Genomic DNA, 12,818 nt, shown 5'->3' with positions numbered 1-12,818 from the left:
TTCCTTGTAATAAAAAAATCACCAGAACGTAACAAGCAGTAAATTCTTACTGAATTAAAACAAGTTCTGTGATGTTCAGGAAAACTACTACAGCTGTAATGAGGGCAGGCGAACCCATGTTCACAAATACATGAATTTGGCTTTAGTCTGGTAATTGACTCTCCTCTGTGCCCCAGTTTCAGCTGAGGAGAGTTCATTTATTTAAAACAATAAAAGATTAAAACCTCTTTGTCTGGTCAACAGGAGATTCAGATGAAGTTCATGGACGGACGCATCCGACTGATGAACGAGATCCTGAATGGGATAAAGATCTTGAAGTTTTACGCCTGGGAGAAAGCCTTCCTGGAGCAGGTTTTGGGCTACAGAGAAAAGGAGCTCAAGGCCCTAAAGAAGTCCCAGATTCTTTATTCCATCTCCATTGCGTCCTTTAACTCCTCATCCTTCTTGGTAAGAACTTTAGGATACTAATAAGCCTGAAATATCTTTGCCCCGCAGACTGTTGTTGTCCAGGACTTAACATTGGGTTCATTTCAGCCTACTAAACAATTACAAACATGTCGACAGCCAGCAGATATGATGTCCACCGGTTTCACCATCTTTTGGGCGAAATTTCAGCTGAGACAAACAAAACTATCTGACAAATTGAAATTTTTCACCTGATTGTGATGTAAGATTAAAAATGAAGATCTTACCGAAGTGATTGCTGTTCATCCTCAGTGGACCACGACTGTCAAATTTCCAAATTTCACAGCGATCCATCCAACAGTTTTCAAGATATTTCACCCAATACCACACGCTAACCTCGCGGTGGCGCTGCAGGAAAATTCAGGAGATGGTCAAATCATTAGGGTTCATCCTCTGGGCACCAGGAACGTCCGTACAGACTTTTATGCCCACAGACGTAACATTTTGTGCTTTTTTCTTTTCTCCAAGATTGCCTTTTCCATGTTCGGCGTCTACGTGATGCTCGATGACAGAAATGTCCTGGATGCTCAGAAAGTGTTCGTCTCCATGGCGCTAATCAACATCCTGAAGACCCCGCTCAGTCAGCTGCCATTTGCAATAAGCACCAGCATGCAGGTAGGAGACGTTTCTCAATCTTTGAACACCTGAAGATGTCTTCAGGGTTGCGTATGGATGGATGTAGGTCACTTAAGTAACCTCTCGCCGTCTGTTTCAGGCGGTAGTTTCCCTGAGACGCCTGGGAAAGTACCTGTGCTCAGAGGAACTGAAAGTGGACAACGTCTCAAAGGCTCCTTCGACCTCTGGTAGGAACCGCACCCATATACATGGACACTGAATGAAAAACCTACTATACTACATGCTTCGATTTCACAAAATATCCACAATTTAGTTCCCATACTGCATGAAATCATAGGCTGTCATAATCAATATAAGCAGCCCGCATGATGTTGTTGTTTATAACTGTGGACTACCACAGCCTTGTATGGATCATGTGCACTGTCACTTCCTGAGTCCCGGGCTGCCTGGTAGACAGCGTAATTATAGGATGTTCGCATTTAGCGGTTGAACGTAAATCACAGCATGAATTCAGACATATGATTCATAGAAAAATTAAAAAAAATACACTGCACTCCTCTGTCTGTGATCTGTCAACACTTCCTAAGACAGCTTGTGAAAAAGCAACAGCTCTGTAATCTCTGTGATTAAGCAAATTCACTTGTAATTACGCCCCGACTGCGCCCTTGACGAGTAACTTCAAGGGAAAACTTTGTTTTTGAACGTTTGTTTGTCCCTCAGGTTGAAAGAACACGTTCTCTCGTCGGTGTTCGTCTTGTTTATTTTTGTGAATCTTTCCGTCTTGTTTAGATGGGGAAGATGTGGCCATAGAAAACGGCACTTTCAGCTGGTCTGCAGAGGGTCCTCCGTGCCTCAAACGGTATGAGGCTTTACAAGAAATATGTACACACACAACAAAATAAAAGGAGACTTACGGGACAATTAATTTCTTTGTTGACAGGATCAACGTCCACGTGCCACAGGGTTCCCTCGTCGCCGTGGTCGGACACGTCGGCAGTGGAAAGTCCTCTTTGTTGTCCGCCATGCTCGGTGAAACGGAGAAAAGAAGTGGCCAAGTTTCCGTTAAGGTACAAAGCTCGTGTTCCACGTGCGAGATCTATTCATAGCTTGTGGGTTTTTTCATTTAATAAATATTGAGGGTTTCTCGTCTCTTCGCAGGGCTCTGTGGCGTACGTGCCCCAGCAGGCCTGGATCCAGAACGCCACGGTCCAAGACAACGTCGTATTCGGCCGCGAGAAGCTGAAAACATGGTACCATCGTGTGCTAGAGGCCTGCGCCCTGCTGCCCGACCTGGACATCCTCCCTGCTGGAGATGCCACAGAAATTGGAGAGAAAGTATGAAATACTCCCAAAAAAATAATGAAAATTTAAGTTTGTTTGTCTGAGTTGTTTCTTAAATTCTCTAACTATTCTTGTTTCTCCAATGCAGGGATTGAACCTCTCAGGCGGGCAGAAGCAGAGAGTGAGTCTAGCCAGGGCCGTCTACAGAAACGCTGACGTATACCTGCTGGACGACCCGCTGTCCGCTGTAGATGCACACGTGGGTCAGCACATCTTTGACAAAGTCTTCGGACCAAAAGGAGTCCTCAGAGACAAGGTAAGACCCAACAAACCGAACCAAAACCACTTACTCAAGCACACACAATATGGAAACCACCTCTATTTATTGTTTTTAAGAAAGCCTCAGTTTTGTGTTGGATTGTGTTTACATCTTATTTTTTCGGACCTGTGTGGTTTGCTGTTCAGACCCGCATCCTGGTGACCCACGGCATGAGCTTCCTGCCGCAGGCCGACCTCATCCTCGTTCTGGTTGATGGAGAGATCACGGAGAGCGGCTCCTACCAGGAGCTCCTCAGCCGCCACGGTGCCTTCGCTGACTTCATCCACACCTTCGCAAGCACAGAGCGCAAAGAGAGCGCCATACAGAGAGGTACGTGGACCTTTCAGACATTACAAAAAAAAAAGGTTTTGTCATTCAGTGTAAAGAGCGCTCTGCTAATCCCTTGAAAATGAATGTGTCCTTTTTCCGTGTAGCTGGTTCCAGGAGGTCCAATGCTCGTCTCAGCATGGTCGATTTCATGCCGTTCTCCAGAGATCTGTCACAGGAGCAGCTCATCGGGTTTGTTAATAAATGAATAAATTTGAAGATGTTTGGAATCTCAAGCATCCTTTTTTACGAAACTGACCTCTGACCTCTGCTTATTCTCCAGAGGTGACACCACTAACACCAACCTGCAGAACATGGAGCCCGTGTCCGAAACAGACCAGGAACAGATACCGGAGGACCTGGGCAAGCTGACCGAGGTCGACAAGGCTCGCACCGGAAGAGTAAGTCGGAGAATGGGTTTTGATTTTAGTTCTACAGGTTTGAAATTCGGTCTCTCTAACTCTCCCCAACCAACTGTGCAGGTTCCCACAGCTTTAAGGAGCTTTTTATTGTCTTTCAGATCATTGTTTTGGTTTAATTTCCCAAAACGTTCATGTTTCAGGTCACTCTCGCTGCTCTCAGTGTGTCATTAAAAAAAAACCTTCTCACCACACAAAGACATAAATGTAAAAATGATGGAGCATTTAAGAGCCACTCAAAGGTTTGAGGAGTGCAAAAAACAAAAGCTAAAATGAGAGGAAATATAAGACTTCTCTTCCAACCGGTGACCAGAAACACAACTTCGAATGCCTTCTCATATTGCTCCATATCTGCTTGATATCTAACCAAATAGTCACCATATCATCTTAAAGAGTGATAACATGTCAGCATCGTGTTTACAGGGTTTTTTTTCTACTGTCCCAAAGTGGAAAAAAAAAATAGTTATTGCAAAAACAAAAATCATAAAGTTGTGACAAAGTTCTGATTTTCACTTCTCCAACAGGTGAGGTTGGACATGTACAAGAAATACTTCAAGACCATCGGCTTGGCCATCATCATCCCCATCGTCTTCCTGTACGCCTTCCAGCAGGGCGCCTCGCTGGCCTACAACTACTGGCTCAGCATGTGGGCTGACGATCCGGTTGTTAACGGCACCCAGATCGACACGGACCTGAAACTGACCGTGTTTGGAGCTCTGGGCTTTGCTCAAGGTCCGTTAGTTTTTTTTTTTGGTGAATCTTAAAAAGCGAACACTTCAGATGCCTCAAACAGCTGACATCGGTTCGATGATATTCAACTCTCCCTTCTCTTCAGGTGTTGCCATCTTCGGTACGACCGTCGCCATCTCCATCTGCGGCATCATCGCCTCTCGCCACCTGCACACGGACCTGCTGATCAACGTGCTGCGCTCTCCCATGTCCTTCTTCGAGTGCACGCCGAGCGGCAACCTCCTGAACCGCTTCGCCAAGGAGATCGACGCCATCGACTGCATGGTGCCCGACGGGCTGAAGATGATGCTGAGCTACGTCTTCAAACTCATGGAGGTCTGCATCATCGTGATGATGGCGACGCCCTTCGCGGCCGTGATCATCCTGCCGCTCGCTTTCCTCTACGCTTTCGTCCAGGTACGCGTTTACTCCAAAGTATGAACCCGCCACTTTGACTTGTAGTTCTTCTCCTTGAGATCAGTCTGTTAAAAGTGGCTCAGTGAGGGCTGGGATCCATTATTGGATGTTATTGGAACGCTCTGGGCTCCAAAACCAACCCTGCTGAGCTTGCTATCCACTTATATCAAGTTCCCCCACCTGCTGACATAGATGTTGCACACATTCACTATGAATTATGGGAAAGCCCTCGGTGCTCCCTCTCGTTTCGCTTGTTTAAAACTTGTATTTTACTTTTCCACTGCGGGCTGCAGAGCTTCTACGTCGCCACATCCTGTCAGCTGCGCCGGCTGGAAGCCGTGAGCCGCTCGCCCATCTACACCCACTTCAATGAGACGGTGCAGGGCGCCAGCGTCATCCGGGCCTTCAGAGAGCAGTCCAGGTTCATACTGCAGGCTAATGAGAGGGTCGACTTCAACCAGACCTCCTACTTCCCCCGATTTGTGGCCACACGGTGAGATGATGTGCTTTAACTTCACTTATTCCTTCATTTGCTCGGTTAACAGCTTGATGGTGATGACTCATAGCAACAGCAGCTACGCTGTGTGTTATTATGTTGTTAGGCGACATGAGTTCTGGCTTCAGAGATGAGGACACATTTTTTAACCGTTACATCATCGTTGCATCCACAGGTGGCTGGCAGTCAATCTGGAGTTTGTCGGTAACGGCGTGGTCTTAGCTGCTGCCATCCTCTCTGTGATGGGAAAAAGCACTCTGAGCCCGGGAATCGTGGGTTTGGCTGTGTCACACTCCCTCCAGGTAACCCCCCCCACCACCACCACCACCCCACCACCACCCACACACACACACACACACACACACACTCAGAAACAGACATTTTTGAGGTTTGATTTGTTTGAATTGTTTACCTGGAAAAAGTGAAAGTCATTCAGTCATTAAAAGCATTTTCAGTTCAGGAGATGTGATTTTGAAGTAAACTTCCCGGCACTTGTTATTGCAGGTGACCGGCATCCTCAGCTGGATTGTACGATCCTGGACCGACGTGGAAAACAACATCGTTTCTGTGGAGCGAGTCAACGAGTACGCTGAAACAGCTAAAGAGGTCAGTGTTCCCATCACACACACACACACACACACACACACACACACACACACACACACACACACACACACACACACACACACACACACACACACACACACACACACACACACACACACACACACACACACACACACACAAACACAAAGTCTCTGCTGACATAGAAAGTACTTAATGACCAGGCACCATCGTATCTTAAAGAGCTCGTAGGACCTTTTTTTTTTAGAGTGCAGGCTTGTGGTTTTTAAGACTTTAAGGAGGTACATTATGAGGCAGAGCTTTAAGCTTTCAGGCTCCTCTCTAAGTTTGGGTTGAGGAGGCAGACACCTTCTCTGCTTTTAAGATAAGACTTTCATATTTGATAAATGTTTTAATGAGGGCTGCTGGCTCAGGTGACCCTGAACCATCCCTTTAATCATGCCGCCTTTGATTGTAAAAGTACTTTAGGACCGTCTCCATTGGTGATTTTACACTTCAAAAATCTTAAAACCTCCACTCACCCTTTGTTGTTGTCTCACACAGGCCAGTTGGAGTATCGAGGGCAGCTCCTTGCCTTCGGCTTGGCCCCAGAAAGGTACCATCGAGTTCCAGGACTACGGGCTGCAGTACCGCAAAGGCCTTGAGTTGGCTCTGAAAGGCATCACCCTGCATATTCAGGAAAGAGAGAAGGTGAATCATCTTGTGTAATATATATTAAAAAAAAATGTTTTGCAATCTTAAACACTGACGTTGCAGAATCGTCTCCTGCATAAATTCTGACTGGAAACCGTCTTTTTTTTCAGGTTGGGATTGTGGGTAGAACGGGAGCTGGAAAGTCCTCGCTCGCTCTGGGGATCTTCAGGATGTTAGAGGCAGCGAAGGGGAAGATCTTTATTGACGGAGTCGACATCGCAGACATTGGACTCCACGACCTCCGATCACGCATTACTATCATTCCTCAGGTACAGCAGCAGGAATAACAGAAACTGAGCTCCGGCTTTCATCACATAAACTGTTTCAGCCTGTGTCCGATATAAAAGGAGACATTAAAAGTATTAATAAACCTGTTACTGCTCTGCACGGTCAGCTGATGAATACCCGTCTTCTCCCCACAGGACCCCGTGCTGTTCTCAGGATCCCTCCGGATGAACCTCGACCCCTTCGACACCTACACAGACGAGGAGGTGTGGAGTTCGCTGGAGCTCGCTCACCTCAAAAACTTTATTTCTAATCTGCCTGATAAACTCAACCACGAATGCTCAGAGGGAGGAGAAAATCTCAGGTAAACAACTACAACAACAACAACACATAAATAATAAAAGCATTAGCCGCTGTTTCAGTCAGACACCAGGAACTTATTATAAAGATGTCTGTACCTGTCCAGCATGTGATTCTATCTTCGCCTGCCTCCCCCTTTTGTCTGTGCAGTCTGGGTCAGCGCCAGCTCGTGTGTTTAGCCAGAGCCTTGCTGAGGAAAACTAAGATCCTGGTTTTGGATGAGGCTACAGCTGCTGTGGACCTGGAGACGGACACGCTCATCCAGTCGACCATCCGCACACAGTTTGAGGACTGCACCGTCCTGACCATCGCTCACCGCCTGAACACCATCATGGACTACACCAGGTACGTTCCTGTCCACCAGGTTTCAGTTTTGGATACTAAAAATACCACATTTATGACAGTTACAGCCTTTTGTCCGTTTCATATCACTGTAGCTTAAATACCTGAAGACATTTTTATGGCTGTTCAGGCAAAATGAGCCAAAGGAAATGCTTTACTCTGGATTTTGGGAGACTGATGGGCATTTGTCATTATTCTTTCATATGTAATTTAATAGGTAAAACAATAAAAAAAAAGTTATATTTTTTAATTGCAGTTTAAAAACATGTTAATTACCTGCACAGCATTATTGCACCATGTTATCAGGTGTAAAGAGAAACATCGGATCTAAAGCCTCCTTTTTTCTCGGCTTCACAGAGTGATCGTCATGGACAGGGGACACATTTCTGAGACGGACTCTCCAGCCAACCTCATCTCACAGCGGGGGCAGTTCTACCGAATGTGTCGGGAAGCTGGTCTGGTCTAAGGTCTTTTCTTTCGGGTCTCGCACCGTTGGAACTGATGACCTGGTGTACCGATGTGGCACCTTATTCGTGTGGCTCTCCGACATATTAAATCGGGCCGTTTTCGAGCTTTGTGGCAGCTGCAAACCGCCTCTCCGCCAGGGCATTGTCGATGAATCTCAACAGCAGCTGCTGATGCAGCCCTCACAGTATTTGTTTCAAAACACACAGATGTGCTATCCTAAGTCAGGAAAAGACATTGTTAACCTCAGATGATGAACACTCAAAAAAAAAAGGGGAAAAAAAGCTATTGTGGATTGTCAAGAGTCTCCAAGCTATAAATATTGTATATAGAGTAGTGGAGTGAGTTTCTTCCATGAAAGGATCAACCCAAAGGCTGGGATGAAACTAATCTTCTGGATTTTCATTCTCTTCAAGGATGGGAGCTGTATTATTTTTGTAGTTTTTGTAAGTTTATAAAGCACATGGCATATTTTCTGATGTTGTCTCAGGCTTAAACATTAATGTTTACTCACACTTTTTCTTTTTTTTTCTTTTAGCCTTATATACCAAAAAAAGAGGCACTTTTGTCATTGTAAATTGATGGAAATCTATTTTGTCTTCTTGTCCCATAAACTGGGACAGGAAATACTCTGACACACTAACCTTCAAAAGGTTCATGCTGGCAAACGGAGAGGAAGTGGGATTTTTCTTTTCTGAGTCTTCAAAATCTGAGTTTGAGGCGGCCAATCTGGAGTTTTTAATGTGTCAGGGGAAAAAAAGAGGAAAACAGTGCAGCAAGCCAGGACATTAGCAATCTTCCAACTATGTTGTGGCTGTTTATTTCTGTCAAAGTAAACACATAAAACTCAATAGAGACCTTGCTGGTCAGATTTAACCTGACACCGGTAGTGAAAACCACCATGAATGAAGAGAATGCCTCTCCAAAACAATGCCAATAAATCTTTGTGTGATTGTCTCTCGGCCACCACCACACAAACGCAGGCCATACACGCAGAGGATTAAAAAAAATTATTTTTCTTATGGTGCTGACATAAAGGACTGGATATAGTCAACGTTGACCTTTCCTCTTGATTCAAAGAATTAACCCTACGAACTTTTCAAAGAGAAGAAGCATTTACTGTTTTTGTCTTACTGGTTTAGACAATCTATCCTAAGAGAAACCCAAGTGTTTATTTATGTCATTTGACAAAATGTATTAAGTGTCCTTAAAATTCTGAGGATTATATTATATTTATACTTTTTATAACAAGCTTGATCATTTTCACTGACCTTTTACTGTTAATGTAATGTCTATGTTCCATACATCATGCTGGATAATAAAATGTATTTGAATCTATGGTTTTTTTTGACTTCACATTTTTTAAGTTAGTGTGGAATAAATGGATAAATGTAATATAGATGCTCTCAAATCCATTTAAATGAAAATAGATGTGCTCCAGAAAGATTACAGTGATTACAAATAACAGCAGACACCTGCAGTGATGATTAGCCTTAATTTAGTCTTTGTAAATTAGTCTTAATATTAAATATTAAAGATGAAGACTTCTGAATCAAATCATAAGACAAAGTTCAAGTCTTTCAACCTTTGAAAACTGGCTATTAAATTGACATGGGATATGAGAATATTTCTTGAGCAGCTGGACTATGTTTTCTAAATACTTGAGACCAAGCTCTTTTCATGCATTTGCCCAATGATTAAAAACTGAAGGTGTAAGGCAATGCAAGGCATGCTTTTTTTATTTTATTTCTCATAAGTCAAAGCTTGATACTCATGCTCAGTCTTTTGGGACTCAAGCCAAATCTCAAGTTCAAATACAGTATAGGGTATACAGTAAACCTAACTATAAGGGCTGCACGGTGGTGCAGTGGTTAGCACTGTCACCTCACAGCAAAAAAGGTTCCGGGTTCGAATCCGGTCCTGGGCCTTTCTGTGTGGAGTTTGCATGTTCTCCCTGTGCTTGCGTGGGTTCTCCGGCTTCCTCCCATCATCCCACCTCAGGTCAGGTTACCTGGCGCCGCGCTAGTGGCAGCCTGCTGCAGCATCTCCCCCCTGAGAGCCCCATCTAAATTCTCAGGTCTGCAGCTTTCATCCACATAAACACTTTTCAATCAGAGGTTATCCAACAGTATTATGATGTATGTAATTAGCTATGAGCTTAATTATCTTTTAATAATTGTAATCCTATAAGATAAAATGATGCTTATACCACACTGATCTAATTTATAGTATTAAACCGGTGAAAGCGGTTTTGAAGAGGTCTCCCGAGCCAATCAGCTGTAGTTACTAGAGTCGGCCGGTAGGCGGCGGCAGTCCGCGAACGGTGGCGCGCAGTCGTTTGTTTACACTTGTTGCAATGGCGACCATCACGGAACTGAAGTGTGGTAAGTGTTCACTGGTTTTATCACCAGTTGGTTTCACAGTTTATTATAATCCCGGATTAAACAACACGGATTTCACTGCACGAGTTAGTGAGCAGCGTCGAACAGCGGCTCGCTAGCATTATTAAATCCCGCTTTCTTTACGATCCTCCATTCAAAAGCCTTATAATTCAGCTCGTTCAGCGGCCCTGGGTTCAGACAAACGGTCGCTCTGAAACAACCGGCTGCTATCTTTATTACCAGGTTAACACATTTCATTCGGCTGAGTCAAATATTACACATATTTCACAGGTCTGTAGTTTTCTGTGGAATTTCCCACTGCTAGCTATGTTAAAAAATAAGCTAGTCAGCGTGTGTGTGGTGTAAAGTTGTAAACATTGCATCGAAATGGAAATACTTTATCAATTTGCATGTATGCCGATTTGGAGAGTGGCTTCAGGTGATCTGGCTCAGGTTATTATTTATAGTCGAACAGGTCCATAACTTTGAAAACACCCACCCGACTGTTAAATTCGCTAATTATTGACTGGAGTGTTCCGAAGACCACTATTTACTCGAACAGTCCACCGACCTGAACAAAGGTTGTGTTGGTCCGATGAGCATCTATTCTCGGTAATAAATGTGAACTCCTCCAGCCGTCAGGGAGACGCTGGAGTCCCGCGGGGTGCTCGGCCAGCTGAAGGCTCGTATCCGGGCGGAAGTGTTCAGCGCGCTGGACGACCGGCGCGAACCGCGGCCGCCGCTGACGCACGAAAACCTGCTGATCAACGAGCTCGTCCGGGACTACCTGGAGTTCAACAGGTACCGGCACACCGCGGCGGTGCTCACGGCAGGTGGGTAGGAAAGACCCACGAACTGGTACAAACTGTTGGTGGTGAAACTCCATTAATGTCCCACATCTAACTGTTGTCATTCTTCTTTTTTTTTTTAGTGTCACATAAACAGTATTCAGAACCTTTACCATTCATAAAAGTACCATTAAATACACGGAAAATACTCCACCACAGGTGAAAGTCGTGCATTACAAATATTACTTAATTAAATTTACTTCAATTAAAAGTACAAAAGTACTCATTCAGCAGAGAAAAGGTCTCGTCAGTGTTTTATATGATGTTTTTGGATTATTATTAATATTATTATTACTGCTGCATTGATGTGTTGCATTTTACTACTGTAGTTGTTTTTGAACTACTTTAATACAGGCTACCACTGGTCGTTGCATTTACAGCAGTGTTTCTGAACCCTGGTCCTACATGTTGTCCCTGCTCCAAAACACCTGCTTCAAGTAAGATGGGTCGTTGTCAGGTTTGAATCAGGTGTGTTGGAGCAGGGATCCGTCTGAAAGTGCAGTGCCGTGGGGAGAATCAGCGTCGAGAAACACCGATGCATCATATTGTGTAGGATGATCATGTGTTTGCAGTGACTCTGTCCTGTGAGAACCACGTATGAGCTAAGTTCTGTCTTCAGCTTTGAGATGATGCATTTGCAGCTCATCCAACATAGTTTTCAAATAGTTTATTTATCTGAAGGAGTAGGAGAATTTCCCAGACCTATAAAGGAACATTAAATCTGTAAGTTTATCCAAGAAAAATTCTAATTCAGAAGGCGTTCAGACAATAAAGTAAAAAAAAAGTACCATATTTGATCCATATCTCATGTAGTACAATAGAATTATAAAGTGCTATGACACTAAGTACAAGTACTGTGAATTTTTATTGAAGCTGAAAACAGACAGCATGTTGCTGTTTGCAATGATTGCGCAGCATTAATTGTACAAGGAGGAACCACTTCACAGGTTTAGGTTGATTGAAAACAGCTGCTTATTATCAGTCACTTTTCTAGAGGAAAGTTTACCGCCTCTAAACTCGGCTCTGTTTGTTTCCTCAAGAGTCCGGCCAACCCGAAGCTCCCTTGGACAGACAGTTCCTGGCGAATGAGCTGAAAGTCGCAGAGGATATGAGCTCCAGAGCTGTGTGAGTGTGGAAAGCCAGATTTTAAGAGGGAGAAATACAAACAGAACAGTCTGCTATCGAACACAGTGTTCAAAGATTTACTGAAACTCTCATGGGGGTGCGTTCAGTTTGAGAACAATCATTTTATAATCGCTCAGGGACTCATCATCATCGTTTCATCTTGAAATACCTAGAAATGTTCAAGAATTTCCACTAAAACTTCCAGGAAAAACATGACAATTAGTTTGTGTTGTAACTGTCAACATTTCTCTGGGGGGGTCGAAGCAGATGTGGCTCAACAGATGCAAAAAGGATTCATCATTGTTTCGTCACACTTAAATTCCTGAGTCTTATTTTCCAGACCTCTCCTCTACGGCCTGGTGTCCCACTTCCTGAACAGCGGTGATAAGGGAGGGAAGGTGTTTCTGCGCGGCGGCGCCGGCAGCAGCAGCGCTCCTCGACCCGATGTTTAAAATGGGATATTTCACCGGTGACTCGTGATGCTGATGGACTAAAACGTTGCTCTGACACTTCAGCAGATGAGATGAAATTTTGCGGCACAGCACCGAGTTATTACGCTGAATAGATTTTATATAGTTTTTATTAATTGCCAAATGATCCAAGAAGTTTATGAGCAGTCACCGTGATCCATATGGTTTATTCTCTACATTTTTTAGGCATTAAGTTAAGATTACGTTCTTTAATGCTTTTTCTATTTTATTGTACAAATGTCTCATATTTTATACGGTCTTTTAGAACTTGTAAAATAAATGTTCTTTGTTGGTA

At 44.0% G+C, this 12,818-nt stretch overlaps 2 protein-coding genes and 1 long non-coding RNA gene across 3 annotated transcripts in view; 2 read left to right on the top strand and 1 right to left on the bottom strand.

The window, feature by feature from the left end:
• abcc6a (ATP-binding cassette, sub-family C (CFTR/MRP), member 6a) overlaps window positions 1-9,008 on the top strand; it is a 24,397-nt gene extending 15,389 nt beyond the window's left edge. The window contains exons 12-31 of the mRNA XM_069704955.1: window positions 244-447; window positions 934-1,080; window positions 1,181-1,268; window positions 1,831-1,900; window positions 1,982-2,108; window positions 2,200-2,376; window positions 2,471-2,638; window positions 2,788-2,971; window positions 3,076-3,160; window positions 3,252-3,369; window positions 3,912-4,119; window positions 4,223-4,533; window positions 4,827-5,026; window positions 5,205-5,331; window positions 5,534-5,635; window positions 6,158-6,304; window positions 6,418-6,576; window positions 6,730-6,896; window positions 7,043-7,237; window positions 7,592-9,008. Coding sequence (XP_069561056.1) covers window positions 244-447; window positions 934-1,080; window positions 1,181-1,268; window positions 1,831-1,900; window positions 1,982-2,108; window positions 2,200-2,376; window positions 2,471-2,638; window positions 2,788-2,971; window positions 3,076-3,160; window positions 3,252-3,369; window positions 3,912-4,119; window positions 4,223-4,533; window positions 4,827-5,026; window positions 5,205-5,331; window positions 5,534-5,635; window positions 6,158-6,304; window positions 6,418-6,576; window positions 6,730-6,896; window positions 7,043-7,237; window positions 7,592-7,700 — 3,093 coding nt within the window. The 3' untranslated portion in view covers window positions 7,701-9,008. The remainder of the gene's footprint in view (window positions 1-243; window positions 448-933; window positions 1,081-1,180; window positions 1,269-1,830; window positions 1,901-1,981; window positions 2,109-2,199; window positions 2,377-2,470; window positions 2,639-2,787; window positions 2,972-3,075; window positions 3,161-3,251; window positions 3,370-3,911; window positions 4,120-4,222; window positions 4,534-4,826; window positions 5,027-5,204; window positions 5,332-5,533; window positions 5,636-6,157; window positions 6,305-6,417; window positions 6,577-6,729; window positions 6,897-7,042; window positions 7,238-7,591) is intronic.
• On the bottom strand, window positions 5,449-10,764 carry LOC138624620 (uncharacterized). Its single transcript, XR_011311166.1, has 3 exons — window positions 10,652-10,764; window positions 6,136-6,280; window positions 5,449-5,594 (listed from the first exon to the last, which is right to left on the bottom strand). It is a non-coding gene; the product is annotated as an uncharacterized lncRNA (long non-coding RNA).
• Window positions 10,031-12,818, top strand: cep20 (centrosomal protein 20). The gene is made up of 4 exons (XM_069704956.1): window positions 10,031-10,083; window positions 10,716-10,913; window positions 11,969-12,053; window positions 12,394-12,818. Exons 1-4 carry the CDS (start codon window positions 10,056-10,058, stop codon window positions 12,503-12,505), a joined length of 423 nt encoding a protein of 140 aa, XP_069561057.1. The 5' UTR covers window positions 10,031-10,055; the 3' UTR covers window positions 12,506-12,818.

Source organism: Brachyistius frenatus, unplaced genomic scaffold (genome assembly GCF_029030835.1).
Source record: "Brachyistius frenatus isolate BFR_SWC_R1_liver_20210118 unplaced genomic scaffold, ASM2903083v1 Contig_53, whole genome shotgun sequence".
NCBI classification, from domain to species: Eukaryota; Metazoa; Chordata; class Actinopteri; family Embiotocidae; genus Brachyistius; species Brachyistius frenatus.
The sequence above is the reverse complement of the archived record's forward strand: the minus strand, read 5'-3'. Positions and strand labels throughout refer to the sequence as shown.

What these genes read in the sequence shown, in the direction of transcription:
- cep20 (XM_069704956.1), top strand. Translation starts at nt 10,056, where the DNA reads ATGGCGACCATCACGGAACTGAAGTGTG. An exon ending in CATCACGGAACTGAAGTGTG is followed by an intron (nt 10,084 to 10,715) that starts GTAAGTGTTCAC and finishes GAACTCCTCCAG; the next exon opens with CCGTCAGGGAGACGCTGGAG. An exon ending in GATATGAGCTCCAGAGCTGT is followed by an intron (nt 12,054 to 12,393) that starts GTGAGTGTGGAA and finishes CTTATTTTCCAG; the next exon opens with ACCTCTCCTCTACGGCCTGG.